Source organism: Scyliorhinus torazame, chromosome 29, assembly GCF_047496885.1.
Source record: "Scyliorhinus torazame isolate Kashiwa2021f chromosome 29, sScyTor2.1, whole genome shotgun sequence".
Classification (NCBI taxonomy): domain Eukaryota; kingdom Metazoa; phylum Chordata; class Chondrichthyes; order Carcharhiniformes; family Scyliorhinidae; genus Scyliorhinus; species Scyliorhinus torazame.
This window is the reverse complement of record NC_092735.1, coordinates 27,290,250-27,309,496: the sequence shown is the minus strand read 5'-3', so window position 1 is coordinate 27,309,496 and position 19,247 is coordinate 27,290,250. Positions and strand designations below refer to the sequence as shown.

General features: G+C 49.4%; 1 protein-coding gene across 2 annotated transcripts; it reads left to right on the top strand.

Annotated features, from left to right (window-relative positions):
• Positions 1 to 701: 701 nt before the first annotated feature.
• Positions 702 to 18,193, top strand: LOC140403971 (ETS-related transcription factor Elf-5-like). 2 transcript variants are annotated; one of them, XM_072492271.1, is made up of 6 exons: positions 702 to 1,014; positions 6,622 to 6,795; positions 8,936 to 9,022; positions 11,857 to 11,943; positions 13,306 to 13,498; positions 15,058 to 18,193. In XM_072492271.1, exons 1-6 carry the CDS (start codon positions 930 to 932, stop codon positions 15,155 to 15,157), a joined length of 726 nt encoding a protein of 241 aa, XP_072348372.1. In that variant the 5' UTR covers positions 702 to 929; the 3' UTR covers positions 15,158 to 18,193. The 2 variants fall into 2 exon arrangements, with proteins under 2 accessions (XP_072348372.1, XP_072348373.1); XM_072492272.1 differs by lacking the exon at positions 6,622 to 6,795.
• Positions 18,194 to 19,247: the final 1,054 nt, after the last annotated feature.

Below are 19,247 nucleotides of genomic sequence, written 5' to 3'. Positions count from 1 at the left end.
TCTTTCGTAGTCAGGTACTGTTCTTGCATAAATTTCCGCCAGGGAGATAAATGGTTGAGTGAATTACAGAGTCGATTATACGTGGTATGAGGATGGAGTCGGTGTGATGGACTGAATGGATTTCTTGTTCAGTGTTTATTTTGGGAACCCAATCAAGATGTCTTTCTGTGGGGAGGTGCAGTCAGCCCCACTCTCAAGAAGCACTGTCATCATCACTCAAAGCCAAAGAAAGACTGAAAACAATCTAAATAAATAAGTACATATTTTCCCGTTACAGAGTTTCTTCCCTGACGGTGGGCATTCATTGCTAACAGCCTTCCCCGAGTGACCCGCATAAGATTAGACGCCAACTGTTGACATCATGTTGCCACCACATAGAACAGTACAGCACAGAACAGGCCCTTCAGCCCTCGATGTTGTGCCGAGCATTGTCCGAAACCAAGGTCAAGCTATCCCACTCCCTGTCATTCTGGTGTGCTCCATGTGCCTATCCAATAACCGCTTGAAAGTTCCAAAAGTGTCTGACTCCACTACCACAGCAGGCAGTCCATTCCACACCCTAACCACTCTCTGAGTAAAGAACCTACCTCGCAAGTATGAGAGGTATGTTAAACCTGTTCTTAGCACAGGTGAGTTGGCACCAGTCCACAAAAACCTCAGCCTTACAGCGAAAGAATGCTAAAGCCTGAAGCGTACGCATAATTTTTCTTCTCTCCCCGTCTCAAGCTGACACCCACAGGGAATCGCGAGGGAGTACTTACACACTCACAATCCATCCTGGCTCCCCGTGTGGTAAGGATATCCCGGAGATCGGGTCTCGTCGTCCAGCAGCTTTTCTCTGGCGGTGCGATATTAAGTCTGTCGGTTGTTTTCCCTGGCCTTACGGGATCTGCTACGTTTTACTTGACTGGGACACGCGAGAAGGTGAAATGTATTCCCAACAACCCTCGGCGGTCCCCATCCATTGCACGCTCGATGATTGTAACGACATCACCGCCACAGCCAACGGAACAGGTAAACCAACTGGCATTTCTTTTAACTGTTTCTGGCGGTGGAACAACCATTCGCAGAGATTCTGATGTTTAGTGGCCCGGTTGGTGACCCTCTCACCTTTAAGTCAGGCGGTTGTAGGTTCCAGCCCCACTTGCAGATGGGATTGTGGCTGACATTCCAGAACTGAGGGAGTGCTAAACTCTCTGAGGTGCCATCGAAGTCTGTCTGTCCTCTCAGGTAGCAAGGTACTCTCAGGTACTGGGGGTGGCACGGTAGCACAGTGGTTAGCACTGTTGCTTCATGGTGCCAGGGTCCCGGGTTTGATTCCCGACTTGGGTCACTGTCTGTGCGGAGTCTGCACGTTCTCCCCGTGTCTGCGTGGCTTTCCTCCGGGCGCTCCGGTTTCCTCCCACAAGTCCCGAAAGACGTGCTTGTTAGGTGAATTGGACATTCTGAATTCTCCCTCAGTGTACCCGAACAGGCGCCGGAGTGTGGCGACTAGGGGATTTTCACAGTAACTTCATTGCAGTGTTAATGTAAGCCTACTTATGACAATAATAAATAAACTATTTCGAAGTAGAAGAGGGGGAGTTCTCCCTGGTACACTGGTCAATATATTATCCCTCAACCATCACCACTTAAAAACAGATTATCTGGTAATAAAACGTGGAGTGCTGTGTGTGAGAGCTTGCTATGTCCAAATTGCTTGACACACTCTCCTGAATACCAACTGTGCATACACTTCAAAAGTACTCGTGTGAAAGCGAGATACTGCAGATACTGGAAATATGAAACAAAAATACAAAAATGCTTTAAATACTTAGCAGGTCAGGCAGCATCTGTGGAGATAAATATTTCTAGTTGTTCTTTAAAAAGTACTAACTGATTGTGAAGCAATTTAGGACCTCTTGAGGTGCTTTGAAGAAATCCTTGAAGTCAATGATTTTGGCTTGTTCTGAGAACGTCAATGAAATCTTTAACTTCAATTAAATAATCAGGTGACTTTTTTTAATGGGGTGTTAGCATCAGCATTTGTTGCTCATCCGGAATCGCCGCAACAGAGTGGCTTGCTCGGCCATTTTGCAATCAGCCACCTTGCTGTGGGCCTAGAGCCATGTGTAGGCCCGACCTCGCAAGGATGGCAGATTTCCTCCCCTAAAGGGAATCGGTGAAGCAAGGATGGGTCTCTCCAACAATTGGTGATGGATTTGGGTCACTGTTGTCGAGGCTGGCCTTCAATTCCAAATTTTTATCAAATAATCTGAGTCATTTATATTTCTGTCAGCTGCCATGGTGGGGTTTGAACTTGCAGCCCCCCCCCCCCCCCCCCCCTTCCCGGTCTGCTTTTGGGAGCCAGGCGTGAATGATCGAGAAAATAACAGCGCTGTCCTTTGTGAAACCGATCACCGTCACATCAGGCAGACTTTTGTTTCTATAAACTTAGAGTACCCAATTCATTTTTTCCAATTAAGGGGCAATTTAGCGTGGCCAATCCACCTACCCTGCATATATGTGGGTTGTGGGGGCGAAACCCACGCAAACACGGGGAGAATGTGCAAACTCCACACGGACAGTGACCCAGAGCCGGGATCGAACCTGGGACCTCGGTGCCGTGAGGCAGCAGTGCTAACCACTGTGCTGCCCCACATCAGGCAGGCTTGACGGCGTTAATCGGTTAGAAATTCATTGCTTAGACAGAAATGCAAATGCCTGCTTTGCACTTGCTTACGGAAAGGTAAACCTAGCTCAGAACAAATCGCCCAGCGCCCACTGGGACAGAGAAAATAACACGATCAGACCCCAGTCTGTAGCAGGCCGTGAGTTAAGATGTGTTTTTTTTTTTATTTACAGGCTGCTGCAGCTTGGGCTTGCAAAATATGGTTGACTTTAATAAAATGTGCACGTGTGTCACCAGCAAACGGGAACAAAATTAATGCTCTCAGTCAGTGATTCACCTCCAAAACCTTTCTTCCAGCGTGACAAAGAGTCATCCAGACTCGAAACGTCAGCTCCCTTCTCTCCCCACAGATGCTGTCCGACCTGCTGAGATTGCCAAGTATTTTCTGTTTCAGATTCCAGCGTCCGCAGTAATTTGCTTTTATCTTTCTCCCGGTGTACTGTACATGAGTTTACATTCAAAACCCACAACATTTTTTGCTTGGAAGGTTTGCCCCCTACTTTCTGACACGCCAGATAACTGCCTCCTCCTGACACTCGATTGCCCCAGCAAATTAACCTAGATGAAAAACTGAACAGGCTGGGGTACTTATCCCACGGATTGACGTGGTGACTGGGAAGCAGCCTTTTAAGATCATGAAAGGCTCTGATAGCATAAGTCTATCGTAAGTCTAACATAAGAAGATGTTTCCACTTGCAGGTTAGACCAGAACTAATTGTCCATAAATATCAGGTGGTCATCAGTAAATTGGTTAATTTGTTAAATCGGTACTCAAAAAAAGAGTACAACGAGACACTGCCCAGCGCGGAAGGAGTGGGAAGGAAGTAGGACCTCCTTGTCAGCCTGCTCCTGGGAATGGCCAAGGTGGCTTTTAATGGGTCCAGGCAGCGGACTGTCAAGAGAGTGACCAGCCTGACTCTCTGCCCCTCTTCCACAGATATGTTCGTGGCCAGGCATCCCAGGAGAGGGAGCACGTAGTATTCTTGAGGCCTTCTATGACTGGTGGGCATTGGGGGGGCAACAGTGCATTATTAGCCCCCAAAGTGACATTTTCACTGAATTAAGTAAGGTTCCTTTAAAATTCTGTTGTTGTTACAGCGTCCTTCCACCTGCTATTAATTGATTTAATTGACTTTATTAAAAATTGGTTAATTCGTTAAATCGGTACTCAAAAGGGGTAGCACAGTGGTTAGCACTGTTGCTTCACAGCGCTAGGGAGCCAGGTTCAATTCCCGGCTTGGGTCACTGTCTGTGCGGAGTCTGCACGTTCTCCCCGTGTCTGCGTGGGTTTCCTCCGGGTGCTCCCGTTTCCTCCCACAAGTGGGCAGCACGGTAGCACAAGTGATTAGCACTGTGGCTTCACAGCGCCAGGGTCCCAGGTTCGATTCCCCGCTGGGTCACTGTCTGTGCGGAGTTTGCACGTTCTCCCCGTGTCCGTGTGGGTTTCCTCCGGGTGCTCCGGTTTCCTCCCACAGTTCAAAGACATGCAGGTTAGGTGGATTGGCCATGCTAAATTACCCGTAGTGTCCATAAGGGTTGGGAGGGGTTATTGGGTTGCGGGGATAAGGTGGAAGTGAGGGATTAATGTGGGTCGGTGCAGACTCGATGGGCCGAATGGCCTCCTTCCGCAATGTATGATCTATGTAATCTATGTGTGGTAGTATGTATTGGGGGTCATGTGGGACTGGAAGCCCTAATGTCATTGGCTGACAGATCCCGGGTCCTGGTTGGCCGTTGACCTCAAGCTCCGCCCTGAAGGCGAAGTATAAGAAGCCGGTGCCTTCCCCCGCAGGCCAGTTTACTATCGGGCTGCTGGGGAACAGACACGCTTAATAAAGCCTCATCGACTTCACTCTATTCGTCTCACGGAGTCTTTGTGCGCTACAATTTATTAAGCGTGTCTGTTTCCCAGCAGCCCGATAGTAAACTGGCCTGCGGGGGAAGGCACCGGCTTCTTATACTTTTTTCAGGCCAGATGGAGCGCACCTGATTAAGGCTTCCCGCCCCTTTGAACGCCTCAGTCTCGATTTCAAAGTGCCCCTCCCCTCAACCGACCGCAACGCGTATTTCCTTAATGTAGTGGACGAATACTCCCGCTTCCCTTTTGCCATTCCCTGCTCCGACATGACCGCGGCCACAGTCATTAAAGCCCTGAACAGCATCTTCACGCTGTTCGGTTACCCCGCATACGTCCACAGCGACAGGGGGTCCTCTTTCATGAGTGACGAGCTGCGCCAGTTCCTGCTCAGCAAGGGCATAGCCTCAAGCAGGACGACCAGCTACAACCCCCGGGGGAACGGGCAAGTAGAAAGGGAGAACGGCACAGTCTGGAAGGCCGTCCTACTGGCCCTACGGTCCAGGGATCTCCCAGTTTCACGGTGGCAGGAGGTCCTCCCGGACGCTCTCCATTCCATCCGGTCGTTATTATGTACAAGCACTAATCAAACGCCCCACGAGCGTCTCCTTGTCTTCCCTAGGAGGTCCTCCTCTGGAACGTCGCTGCCGACCTGGCTGGCGGCCCCAGGACCCATCCTGCTCCGAAAGCACGTGCGGGCACATAAGGCGGACCCGTTGGTCGAAAGGGTTCACCTCCTCCACGCAAACCCCCAGTACGCCTACGTGGAGTACCCCGACGGCCGACAGGACACGGTCTCCCTGCGGGATCTGGCGCCTGCCGGCACCACGCACACCCCCCCGACACCATCAACCCAACCGCCCCCCTTCCTGCTACCGCCGCACCCCGCGACCGCCCCCTTCCCAGGAGGATCAGTCCCCCTCCCCTTTGCACCGACAGCTGAAACCGTGCGGCTCCCGGAGGCGACAACACTGGTACAAGCACCACCACCACCGCCGGGGCCGAGGCGATCGGCACGGACGACCAGACCGCCCGACCGACTCGTGGCGTCGATGTAAAACAAAGATGGACTGTCCAATGAACATTTTGTTTTTCCTATACCCTCTGTAAATAGTTGTAACAGGACGATACTGTCCAATACTGTACTACCATGTAACTGTTCTATCCTCCCAGGACCAGCCCTGTAAACCCTTACCACCATACGAAGCATCACCCCGCCGGGTTCATTTTTGACAAGGGGTGAATGTGGTAGTATGTATTGGGGGTCATGTGGGACTGGAAGCCATAATGTCATTGGCTGACAGATCCCGGGTCCTGGTTGGCCGTTGACCTCAAGCTCCGCCCTGAAGGCGAAGTATAAGAAGCCGGTGCCTTCCCCCGCAGGCCAGTTTACTATCGGGCTGCTGGGGAACAGACACGCTTAATAAAGCCTCATCGACTTCACTCTATTCGTCTCACGGAGTCTTTGTGCGCTACACTATGTAATCTAAGTCCCGAAAGACATGCTTGTTGGGTGAATTGGACATTCTGAATTCTCCCTCTGTGTACCCGAACAGGCGCCGGAATGTGGCGACCAGGGGATTTTCACAGTAACTTCATTGCAGTGTTAGTGTAAGCCTACTTGTGACAATAAAAAGATTATTATTATTCTATAAATAAATCTTTTATCAAGGAAAGTATTAGTGTCTGGTGTCAGACTTCACCAACTGACTTGGATAAACAAGGGTGTATTGATGGGGAGAAGTCCTGCGAGGTAGAAGGAAACTCGTGTGAAATATAAACACCAGGATAGATCAAATGGCCTGTTTATGTGTTATAAATACTTTGTATTATGGCACCTGAATGGACTAGTGGTAAAGGCACCATACTGACCATAGATCCCATGTTAGATTCCTGGTCTGTTAGCCTTGGAAATAGTTGAGGCACCAGAATTGGCCTAGCGATGTAGACCAAAACTTGAAGGGTGGCCAATTGGGAGAGATATCAATGACCCTTGGAAATCATTGCCCAACGTAAGCTAGCATCTCGAGAAAGAGAGGGAATGTAGAGGGTAAAACAATGATAGCCCACCGCATCTGCAATGTCTTCTCCACAGCATTGACCGTGCTGTCCAAACCTATGGTGTCCGACCGACCTGCTATTTTCCATGGAGGTGGCGACGCAGAATTCTTCTTTCCATTCATTCCCACTCCCTTTCATCCTGCAATGGGGAGAGATTCGCTGGAGATGATGCATTCCCATTTTGCCACAGAACACAACATCTTTGAAGGTAAGCACAGCAACACAGGAGCTCCTAAGCGGTAAGAGACCAAGGTGCTCCTGGTTAGCTTTCCACAATCCTGGAGGTCACATGATACGGCGATAATGGAATTGTTGACTAATCACAGTGATAGCTGCTGTAACAGCAACAGTATTCACACTCTGAAAGGTTATGGCTGAGTTTGCCACCAAATCTGTACATGTGCAGTTTGAATGTGTGACTCCTTGATGTCACTGTGAGTGACAAGAGTCGGCAGTGGCTAGGATGGCGCTCAAATCATCAGAGCTCTGTTTAAGATGACGGCCGGGTCCTTTTATCCGTCCTTGAGGCTTCTCAAGTTTTTTTTGTTATAAATTTAGAGTACCCAATTATTTTTTTTCCCAATTAAGGGGCAATTTAGCGTGGCCAATCTACCTGCCCTGCACATCTTTGGGTTGTGGGGGATGGAGCCCATTGATGCCCCCTGGTTACGCGAGGGTGTGCCTTTGTAAGCGGCTACGTAATTGCCGCATACGCACAAGGGTACTGATAGGCTGGCGCTAGACACAGCAGTGTACCGTCATTGGTATGCTGTGGATGCACCGACACAGAACAGGAATTGGTGGCCATCTTGCTTTGACAGGAGACACTATATAGTCAATACAGTCCCTTATCAATGAGTTTACAACAGACCCTGAGGGGAGGGGAGGAAATGCCTAGTGTTGAAGAGCTACCTGAGGCCCCAGGGGCCACATGCAGACGATCAGAGTTCTGAATGTGATACAAGGATGCCACGGTAGCACAGTGGTTAGCACAGTTGCTTCACAGCGCCAGAGTCCCAGGTTCGATTTCCCGCTTGGGTCACTGTCTGTGCGGAGTCTGCACGTTCTCCCCGTGTCTGCGTGGGTTTCCTCCGGATGCTCCGGTTTCCTCCCACAGGTCCCAAAAGACGTGCTTGTTAGGTGAATTGGACATTCTGAATTCTTCCTCCGTGTACCCGAACAGGTGCCGGAGTGTGGCAACTAGGGGCTTTTCACAGTCACTTCATCGCGGTGTTAATGTAAGTCTCCTTGTGACACTAATAAAGATTATTATAATGAAACAATTTCCTGCCCGTTGCCCACGAGCAGATTTGCCAGATTCCGCTGGTTTCCGTCCTTGTGGTTTTTTTCCTACCAGTATTACTAAAGCAATACGCATAATAAAGCAAGGGTACATGAGGTGAGATGTGTGCTAATTGCGCACAACATTAACTGTGAGAGCCATGCACATCCTCCGCAGGGAGTCAGTTAGCGTAAATATTGATTTTGTTTTTACCATTTGACATCGATGACAGTTCTGTTAATATGTGAACGATGAAGCATTTTCTCCAACTCGTTATGAAATATTCGGCGGTGTGTTAAATGTGTTTAATCTTATTCACGGGGTTACGGTTAGTGAACAAACCCTGATTTCAATCTCGCGGCTCGCTGAGATGAGGGAGGGCCTCTCATGCGGCCCACTCACCAGCCCCGGTTGCCCATCGCTGAGCCAAGGGAAGCTATTGAGCCAAGGCTAAGGCCTGATTGTCTGTGAGAACGTTTGGGACTGTAACCCATCCGCTCACCCCCTCCCCTCTCCCCACCCCTGTTCTCCCCGTGTCTGCGCGGGTTTCCTCCGGGTGCTCCGGTTTCTTGCCACAAGTCTCAGAAGACGTGCTTGTTAGGTGAATTGGACATTCTGAATTCTCCCTCCGTGTACCCGAACAGGCGCCGGAGTGTGGCGACTGGGGGATTTTCACAGTAACCTCATTGCCGTGTTAATGTAAGCCTACTTGTGACACTAATAAAGATTATTAAACTTATGTCCTAGAATTTACAAAAGGAAGTGCGGGGAAAACTCAGCATGTCTGATAGCATCAATGTAGAGAGAATCAGAGTTAACGTTTCGAGTCCGATACGCCTCTTCTGCTGAGGTATCATGTTGGGCTCGATAGCTTAGCTCTGTTCCACTCTCCATAGATGCTGCCAGACCTGCTGCGTTTTCCGTCACTTTCTACTTTTTGTTCAGCCCCCCCCCCCCCCCCCCGCAGCATTTTGTGTATCATTGTATAATTGCCGTACTGTGCTCCAGGTATTAAGGTGCTGACAGTGTAATGTGATGCTTGCATTGTTACCTACTTCACTTTCAGGTTTGCTGGCAACCGTGACAACCTACCACAGTCATACTGAGCAACTGCGCCATCCGGTTAAACCAGTTCTGCCCAGTATTGATTTCCGTAAGTACACCAATTAGAAGATTTACACAGCCAAAAATAAATCTCGGACCCAGAATCAAAGCATGTTTGCCGACAGCACGGATTTCAGACCATTATGTTTCCTCTTCTTTGTTCTGTCATGTGACGTGGGCGTCGCTGGGCAGGGCCAGCATTTGTTGTCCATCCCTAATTGCGCTAGAACACAGTCTTGCTCGAAATAAAAACAGAAAATGCCGGATTAACTCAGCAGGTCTGGCAGCATCTGTGGAGAGAAAAGGAGCGTTAATGTTTCAAGAGCATAAGTCCCAGCACGGTAACACAGTGGTTAGCACTGTTGCTTCACAGCGCCAGGGTCCCGGGTTCGATTCCCGGCTTGGGTCACTGTCTGTGCGGAGTCTGCACGTTCTCCCCGTGTCTGCGTGGGTTTCCTCCAGGTGCTCCAGTTTCCTCCCACAAGACCTGAAAGACGTGCTTGTTGGGTGAATTGGACATTCTGAATTCTCCCTCCGTGTACCCGAACAGGCGCCAGAATGTGGCGACGAGGGGATTTTCACAGTAACTTCATTGCAGTGTTAATGTAAGCCTACTTGTGACACCAGTAAAGATTATTATTATTACCCTTCGACAGATCTGAGGAGAGATAGAAATGTGATGAATTATATACTTGGAAAGTCAGTAACAGGTCGGAGTTAAGGAGGGGTTGACAAAGATGCCGTGGACGGGAGAAAAGTAGAATGTTAATGGCGCCATTATGGACTAAAGTGTGTTAATCGTGGCAAAGGTAGAATAGCGGACTGTGTTAGTAGAGGAACAGGAGTCAGCGCTCAGTGGGAGCAAAACTGAACAAGGGATTGTGGCCATGTGGGGGATGGGTGGGGTTGTATCAACCACATTGCTATGGGTCTGGAGTCGCATGTAGGCCATACCAGATAAGGATGGCAGATTTCCTTCCCTATTAGTGAGCTGACAATAGTTGCCATTGCTGAGACCAGCTTTCATTTCCAGATCCGTTTATTGAATTTTAAAATCTACCAGTTGTTGTGGTGGGATTTGAACCCTTGTCCCCAGAGCATTAGCCTAGGTCGCTGGATTACTAATCCAATGACATTACCCCTAAACTACCATCTCTTTTCCATGCTAGTGTTCTGCAAGAGCTACTCAGCTAGCCCCCCATAGCCCTGAAATATTTTTCTCTTCAGATAATTGTCCTATCCACAAAATCTAGCAGAAGAAATGTTCATGCAGTCCAATAAGGTACAACTTGTTTTGTTATAAATTTAGAGTACCCAAGGCATCACAGCGGCGCAGTGGTTAGCACTGCTGCCCCACGGTATTGAGGTCCCAAGTTCGAATCCCGGCTCTGGGTCACTGTCCGTGTGGAGTTTACACATTCTCCCCGTGTCTGCGTGGGTTTCGCCCCCACAACCCAAAGTTGTGCAGGGTAGGTGGATTGGCCACACTAAATTGCCCCTTAATTGGAAAAATGAATTGGGTACTCTAAATTTGCCCTTATGAGGTACAACTTTACAGCACCCACACTCTAAACTGTACCTCTATAGCCATCTGGGATGGCCACGTCCCGATTACAAAATGGACACCCGCAAAGAATGCAGGGAAAATTGGACAATGCTAAGAAACAAGCAGGTGCAAGCTCTGTCTGTTGATTAGAACCTTAAACTCTCAGACAGGACAGAAACTATAAAGCAATCTACATACTGATGAGCCATCTGCGGGGACAAAAGGGAAACATTTAGATACACAATGTTAGGACAGACTCCCCGGCGCCAGAAGAGGCTAAGACAAAGCAGACTGACAGTCACCAGGACACGCCCAGCGATCCGGGACCCACCCCTCTATTGGAGAAAAATCGATACAGATGATTGGGAAAGACCCAATTAGTTGAGGCCAAGTTCAAGGCCCATCCAAAAGAGCGCAAAGCCCTTTTCAGTATAAAGGTATCCCCCAGGGGAGAATCTTCCCCCTTTGGCTTTGGCTCTCACCGAAGAGAGAGATCAGCCGAGCAGCTACAGCAGACCAAGTAAGTTCCAAGTCAACGCACGCTACGAGATAGACGCTCCTAGTTGCTACCCTGTAAACAGCTCAACCCAGCAGCCTCAGAACCGAGCAACGGCCATTGTTCCTCTGACTGAATGGGCGCCCGAAGCTAAGTATAGGCTTTAGTAATAGTGGTAGTTTAGTTTGTAGAGTTTATGGATGAGTCGATTTGACTGTGTGTAAATAAATGAACATTGCTTTTGAACTTACTAACTGGTGTATCGAGTCAGTGATCAGTATTCGGTTCTGAACCTTGTGGCGGTGTCGAAAGATACCTGGCGACTCTTGAGCAAACGTGATTAAACAGAGCCAAATTAAGAGCCAACCAAAAGTTAGCAACACCTCTCCCATACATCACCCAAAGTTCCCAGTATAGACTTTTAATTCCAGATTTTTATTCAATTCAAATTTCACCATGTGCCGAGGTGGGATTTGAACCTGGGTCCCCAGAGCATTACTCTAGGTCTCTGGATTACTGGTCCAGTGACGATACCACTACGCCACCGCCTCCCCAATGTCAGTATTTATTTTGTTTTTTACGGGGAGAATGTGCAAACTCCAGACGGACGGTGACCCGGGGGCCGGTTTCGAACCCGTGCCCTTGGCGACGTGAGGCAGCAGTGCTAACCGCTGCGCCACCATGCCGCCCCTCAAGCCCGATTTCAACCTTGCGGCCCACTGAGATGAAGGAAGGCCCCACATGCGGCCTAGCTTGCCCGTCACTGGCCTGCGGCATAAATCAGACCTCACTCATCGATAATTAATGCCTCTATATCTTTTTTTTTTAATCCACGTGATAGTGATGTCTCCCAAAAGAATCAAATACAGCGCAGATGTGAAACTGCAGGAGAAACCTTCAAACCACAGGACGAAACAACACCAGCGAAGTAAGTGGATTTAATAATGACCCATTCAGGTCTGAGTGAGTTCATGGTACTTGTCCAGTTCCCCCCCACCCACCCACCTGGAGGATGACAGCAGCAACCCTGTTCTGTACTGACTCAGGTCACCTTTAAAAATTCCGGTCCTTGTTTTCAGATTACTCCATGGCCTCGTCTCTCCATTTCTCTGTCATCTCCTCCTCCTCCAGTCCTTCCAGGCCTCTGGGGGCTCCTGGAAGTCCTGTGTAAACAAACAACACAAAATGCTGCAAATACTCAGCAGGTCAGAGAACAGGAGAGGAAAAGAGTTGACGCTTCAGGTTGATGAATTTTCATCAGAACGAACCTCTTGCACACCGTCAACTTTGATTGTGCCTAAATCCACAGATAATGAAGCAGTCCATGTCCAAATGCAGCAAGACCTGGACAACATCCAGGCTTGGGCTGACAAATGACAAGTTACATTCGCGCCACACAAGTAGTGCCAGGCAATGGCCATCTCCTACAAGCGAGGATCTAGCCCCTTGACATTCAATGGCATTACCATTGTTGAATCCCCCACAAACAATATCCTGGGGTTTATCTTTGATCAGAAACTGAACTGAACTAGCCATGTTAATACTGTGGCTACCAGGGCAGGTCAAAGGCTAGAAATTCTACGGCAAGTAACTCACCTCCTGCCCCCGCCTCAAAGCCTGTCCACCATCTACAAGGCACAAGTCAGGAGTGTGATGGAATACTCTCCATTTGCCTGGATGAGTGCAGCTCCAACAACACTCTAGAAGCTCAACACCATCCAGGACAAAGCAGCCCCGCTTGATTGATCCCCCTTCCACAAACATTCAAACCCTCCACCACCGGCGCACAGTACCATCTATAAGATGCACTGACGTAACTCACCAAGGTTCCTGAGGCAGCGCCTTCCAAATCCATGACCACTACCATCTAGAAGGACAAAAGCAGCAGATGATGCCATTTCGCCCCTCGGTTGGAGGTTTGGAAGGAGATTTGGTGCGTTGCTGCTGGCTGTCTTGTAGATGGTACACACTGCGGAGGAAGCAAAATGTTGTGGATGGAGTGCCAATCAAGCCGGCAGCCTTGTCATGAACGGTGTCGAGCTTCTTGAGTGTTGTTGGAGCTGGGCAAGTGGAGAGTATTCCATCACGCTGCTGTTTGTGGGATCTTCCTGTGTACAAATTGGCTGCCACATTTCCGACACTTCAACAGTGACTACACTTCGAAAGACTTCAATGGCTTTAAAAGTCTACGGATTGCTGAAGTAAGTTGTGGGGTTTTATTTTGGGGATTAATTCTCTTCCTCGCCATTTAATCATTATTTATTCTGCATCTAAAATCAAAAACAAACAGGACAAGGCGTTCACCTGTGGGAGTTTGCCCGCGATTTGCTGCTGAATCCCATGGAGAACCATGACATCTTGCAATGGGAGGACAGAAGGGCAGGAATCTTTCGCGTGATCAAGTCCAACATCTTTGCCCAGCTGTGGGGAACCAAGAAAAATAATGAAGGCATGAATTACGAGAAGCTGAGCCGGGCACTAAGGTAGACATTCAGAATCACTGCGTGTCAGGGCAGCACGGTGGCGCAGTGGTTAGCACTGCTGCCTCACGGCACCGAGGTCCCAGGTTCGATCCCTGCTCTGGGTCACTGTCCGTGTGGAGTTTGCACATTCTCCCCGTGTTTGCGTGGGTTTCGCCCCCACAACCCAAAGATGTGCAGGGGAGGTGGATTGGACACGGTAAATTGCCCCTTAATTGGAAAAAGGTTGGGTACTCTAAATTTAATAAAAAATAATCACTGCATCTTCTTCTGACTGACTGCGAATACCCAGCCTTTCCCCATCCACAGAACCTTACAGTGCAGAACGAGGTCATTCAGCCCATCACGTCTGCACCGACCATCTGAAAGAGCACCCTACCCCCGCCCTAATCCCGTAACCTCACCTAACACGCACTTCTTTGGACTGTGGAAGAAAACCGGAGCACCCGGAGGAAACCCACGCAGACACGGGGAGAACGTGCAAACTCCACACAGACAGTCACCCGAGGCCAGAATCGAACCCGGGTCTCTGGAGCTGTAAGGCCGCAGTGTTACCCACTGTGCAACCTTTCCACCCATGTATCCAATTCTATTGACTTTTAACTGAATATTAATCAGGGTCTATATGGGCGGCAAGATAGCACAGTGGTTAGCACTGTTGCTTCACAGCGGCAGGGTCCTAAGTTCAATTGCCGGCTTGGGTCACTGTCTGTGCGGAGTCTGCACGTTCTTCCCGTGTCTGCGTGGGTTTCCTCCAGGTGCTCCAGTTTCCTCCCACAAGTCCCGAAAGACGTGCTTGTTAGATGAATTGGATATTCTGAATTCTCCCTCTGTGTACCCGAACAGGCGCCAGAATGTGGCGACGAGGGGATTTTCGCAGTAACTTCATTGCAGCGTTAATGTAAGCCTACTTGTGACAATAATAAAGATTGTTATAACTGGAAATCCTAAGACCAATACAGATCCCTCAATTATCACTACCCTTAATTGCCCTGAATGTCCAAAAGTGTGCAGATTAGGTGGGGTTATGGGGTTGCGGGGATTGGGCGTGGGAGTGGACGTGGGTTGGACGCTATTTCAGAGGGTCGGTGCAGACCCCATGGGTTGATTCTATGGATACCAATCCCATTCCTTTTACCCGAACACCCAAGGTGCATTTAACCGTTGCCTGTGTCTCTTTCGACGGAAGAATCTCAGTTAGGGAGTAAAAGATCGCATGGCACTATTTCGAAGAAGAGCAAGGGAGGTCTCCCCGATGTCTTGGCCAATATACGTGGCTCAATCGACATCATAAAAACAGATTACCTGGTCATTGTCACATAGTTGTTTGTGGGATCCTGCTGTGCATAATTTCCCAGTCGCGTTTCCTACATTGCAACAATGACTGCATTTCAAAAAAGTACTTAATTAGCAGGAAGGTGTTTTGAGACGTTTGTCTAGTTAGGCAAAGGCGCTATATAAATGCATTTGTTTTTCTTTTCAGGGTGTTTAAGATTTAACTAAATTAATTTAGCTCATTCAATTTGAGTTCAAGTGTAATGTTTTTAACTCCTCTGCCTTAGGCACTATTACAAAACTGGAATACTGGAGCGCGTGGATGGGAGACTGACATACAAATTTGGCAAGAGGGCCTATGGATGGAAAGAAACTGGGTGTCTATAAACGCACGCGCAGGCTCCAACATTCGATGGACCCTTTCCCAGCTGTGAATAATAACTTGAAGTGGTCGCACTGGCGTGACTCGTGAACGAGGAAATTCCTGAATCCCTTGTGGTGAATCTATTGCTGTAACAATTCACCATGTGCATATCTGTATTACGCTGTTGCCCATGTGGGCTCCACCCACGGACCAGTGTAAGGTATTACCTATGATGTAGCATGTTGGGGCCTGTGTGGGCTCCGCCCCTGGCTCCACCCCTTGAAGGGAGGTATAAAGAGCAGTCGCCCTGTAGGCGGCTCCCACTAACAGATCAGTCGCAGGCAGGCACTGTTCTAGTTGATTAAAGCCACAGTTTACTTCTACTCCTGGTTTCGTGTGAATTGATGGTCACATCATTCCTCAGCCGTGGAATATTTCAGGAAAGTTTGGACTTAACCACACCCGGAAGGTGCCGGGGAAGGTTAACAAGCGCGCCCACAATAACCCACAATATACGATACATATCCGGTGTTTCACTGCGTTTCCTGAATACTTCCAAACGGCAAAACCGACACCTAATAATGAATTGTGCGCGCTCTGCCACTGGTCACATAGCCTCACAGTGTGGAGTGGACTAATGAGCATGGAGGTCACGGTATTTGCTTCCCAGCGATCACAGTTATTGATCAGAAAATCTGCCGCACCATGAGCTTTGGTCTCTGCCCAATTCCCGGCCCGCTCAATGGAGCCTCACAAGATGTACCTTCCAATCTCTGCTTCGAAACGATACAGTAAAATCTACAAAATACATCATAATAGGAACAGGAGAGGCCATTCAGCCTCTATGGACCTGTTCTGCCAGTCAATCATATCAAGGCCTATCTGTATCTTAACTCCATTCCTGTCCTGCTTGTAGCTACTCCTACCAGATCATCTGCCACCATGCTGTGTCGATGACATTCCTGGGCTAACTGAGGAGTTCCTACCATCTGAGATCCCAAACTTCTCACAGGTAACTGGCCACTTGCCTTCCGAAGCATCATCGCTGTGCCGGCCCGGGACATAGCGCACGCCTCGCTGGTCTCCGCCTTCTGGGTCATTGTCCGACTAACTTGTCGGCGCCCCCTGCCTCATCCATGGTTCCCAGCACTGAGAAGGGATGATGCCCCCCGCCCCTCCACACAACCCCAGCCCAAGTTGGTGGGCCCGCTGAGTGGAGGCCCCGGACTATGGCCGCATGGCATGCACAACCAGCTACTTAGAGTCATAAGTGAGAACCGAGGAGTTGTGGGACACGGCTTTCCTCTTTTGATGAGGCTGTGCAGCTCGACAGGCCATCAAGGATACAGCCCCATACACCCCTTGAGCAGAAATCGATCATTTCCATTCTCAAAACATTTTATCACCCAGCACTGAACATTTGGTTGGGGAGGGGGAAGGAAGAAAGTTTGAGATTTCCACTATCCGTTGTGTGAAACAAATTGCTTCCTGAATTCACTCCTAAATGGCCTAAGTTCGATTTTAAGGTTATGGTCCCTCATTTTGGATTTCCCACCAGAAAATAAATTGTTTCTTTTTTGGACGGGATTTTCCGTACCCGCCGCGACCTCTGTCCCCCGGCAGCGGAGGCAGCCCGGCCTTAGCTGGCGGGAGGATCCTCCAGTCCCGCCGATGTCTACGGGCGTTTGCATGCCCCGCACCCTCCTCCGCCAGGGAAGGGGGGGGGGTGGAGGGGGGTTGATTGCCATGGGAGGGACTGGAAGATCGCACCAGCAGCAAAGACCGGAATACTTTGACCTTTGTATCTACCCTACCAAACTCCTTTATCATTTCAAAGACCTTGATTGGACCTCCCCTCGACTGTCTAAGTCAAAAGAATTACAAGACACATTTTACCCAGTTTGTCCTCCTTATCCAACCCATTAAGGCTGGCATCATTGTGCTGAATTCAAGATCAATTATGTCCTTCCTAAAGTGTGTGCGCTACTCGAGATGGGATCTGACCAAGGTTCTATACAACATTTCTATTCCAACCCACTAGAGATAAAGGCCGACATCCCATCAACCTTTCTGATCACTTTCCCGACCTATGTACTAGTTTTCTGCACTTCCTATATGGACATCCACCCGTCACATCACCCTGTTTTTCATCACTTAAGAGAGCAGAACATTGTCCCATTCTTTGACCGATAATTGAGGTTGATGTATGGATGAGGGGCCCCAACCTTGGACTGAAATATATATTTTTAAAATTCTTTCACGGGACATGGGTATGACTGGCCAGGCCAGTACTTCTATTGCCCATCCCCAATTGCCCCAGAGAAATTGGTGGCGAGGCGCCTTCTTCGGCCCCTGCTATCCGTGTGGTGTAGGGGCACCCACAGTGCTGTTAGAGGGATATTCAACCAGCGCCAGTGAAAGAATAGCAATATGGTTCCAAGTCAGGATGGTGCATGGCTTGGGGGAGGGGGAACTTGCAGGTAATGGTGTTCCCATGTGCTTGCTGCCCTTGTCCTTCTGGGTGATGGAGGTCACGAGTTTGGAAGGGGCTGTCGAAGGAATCTTGGCAAATTGCTGCAGTGCCTCTTGTGGATGGTAGAGGGAGTGAATGTCGAAGATGGTGGTTGGGGTGCCAATCAAGCGGGGCTGCTTTGTCCTGGATGGTGTCGAGTTTCTTGAGCGTTGTTGGAGCTGCGCTCATCCAGGCAAGTGGAGAGTATTCCATCACACTCCTGACTTGTGCCTTTTAGATAATGAGCAGACTGTGGGAAGCCAGGTGAATTACTCTGCAGAATTCCCAGCCTCGGTCCTGCTCTCATCCTTGTAGCCACAGTATTCACATGGCACAATGATATCCTGAGCTAAGGGGTAAGTAATATGAATGAAAATGTCGAGGCTCTGTCACCGCACGTTGGGGGTCCAAGTGCACGCAAGACTTGAGGACGTCACCTGAGCCCCTCCCCCGATGCTCCGTCCCCCAATGGGCCGACTTCCCGACGGCGTGGGACACGTGTCCTCTCAGCTTTTGTGCTGGCGTGGCGGCTGTGGACTGTGTCCAGCGCCGACACAGTCGGTGGGGGGGGGGGGGGGGCTGGGGGTCGTTCCGCTAGCGGGGGGGCTTCGGCAGGGGATGGAGGGTACTGGTGGGGTGTGGCGAGAGTGGTTACAGGGGGTACTATCTGGCAGGCCGGGTCCTCGCGCTGCCGTGCGCATGCCTCGCACTGCCTCGGCGATTCTCTATCCGCATCTGCAGGTAAAGCCGGGGGCTTTACGTGGCGCGGCTGCTAGTCCCCCACCGGGTGGAGCATCGGTGTGGGGCGGCACCGACCTTTTGGTCATAGGACCAGACGCTTCCTCCAGACATAGCCGCAAAATCGGAGAATCCAGCCCATCATCTTTTGGATGAGATGTTAATCTGAGGACCTGTGTACCTTCTCAGATGTACATAAAATCTCTGGGGGCCCTTATTCTAAAGAAGAGCAGTAGAGGTCTTATCGATGCACTGGCTAACATCTATCCCTCAACTAACATCGAAAAATAAACATCCGGTCATTTATCGCATTGCTGGTTGTCGGTGCTTGCTGTGCCCAAATCCGTTGCTGTCTTTCCAATACTTCAAAAGTATCTAATTGGCTGTGAAATGCTTCAGGACACCCTGAGGTTGTGAAAGGTGCTATGTAAATAAAAGCATTTGGAATTGCTGAAAAAATACACTTTGTCAAAGTTGTTTGTCTTACACTCATCAGGACATTTCTCAAGGATACCAATATGAGGGGAAAACAACCATTTCTACTGTATGAGAAGCGAGTGCTGGTTGGTTGGCAAATGGACTCTGATTGGTAGAAGCTTTGCCATGGAGAATGCACCAGTTGATGGTGACTGACAGTAACTTCCAAGCATTGTTTGAAATTTAAACCAGGCAGCTTGACCCTGAGGAATGAGTCAGTGAACGGTTGTCACTCATTATGTTTAGCTGAAACAGGTGCAATGTGTGCACATGTTCTTTCTGTCCGCAAAGAACAGGGCCCTGTGTATCAAGTCTTTCAATGCTGCTGCAGAGGAAGTGGGGTGGGTGGGGAAGGAGTTGGTAAGGGAGGGGAGGAGCTGGTGGGG

Bases quoted from the DNA above. Each gene is read 5' to 3' on its own strand.
- LOC140403971 (XM_072492271.1), top strand. From the start codon at position 930: ATGTATTCCCAACAACCCTCGGCGGTCCCCATCCATTGCACGCTCGAT. The intron at 1,015-6,621 runs GTAAACCAACTG...TCTTCTCCACAG, and splicing joins CGCCACAGCCAACGGAACAG to CATTGACCGTGCTGTCCAAA. The intron at 11,944-13,305 runs GTAAGTGGATTT...AAAAACAAACAG, and splicing joins GACGAAACAACACCAGCGAA to GACAAGGCGTTCACCTGTGG.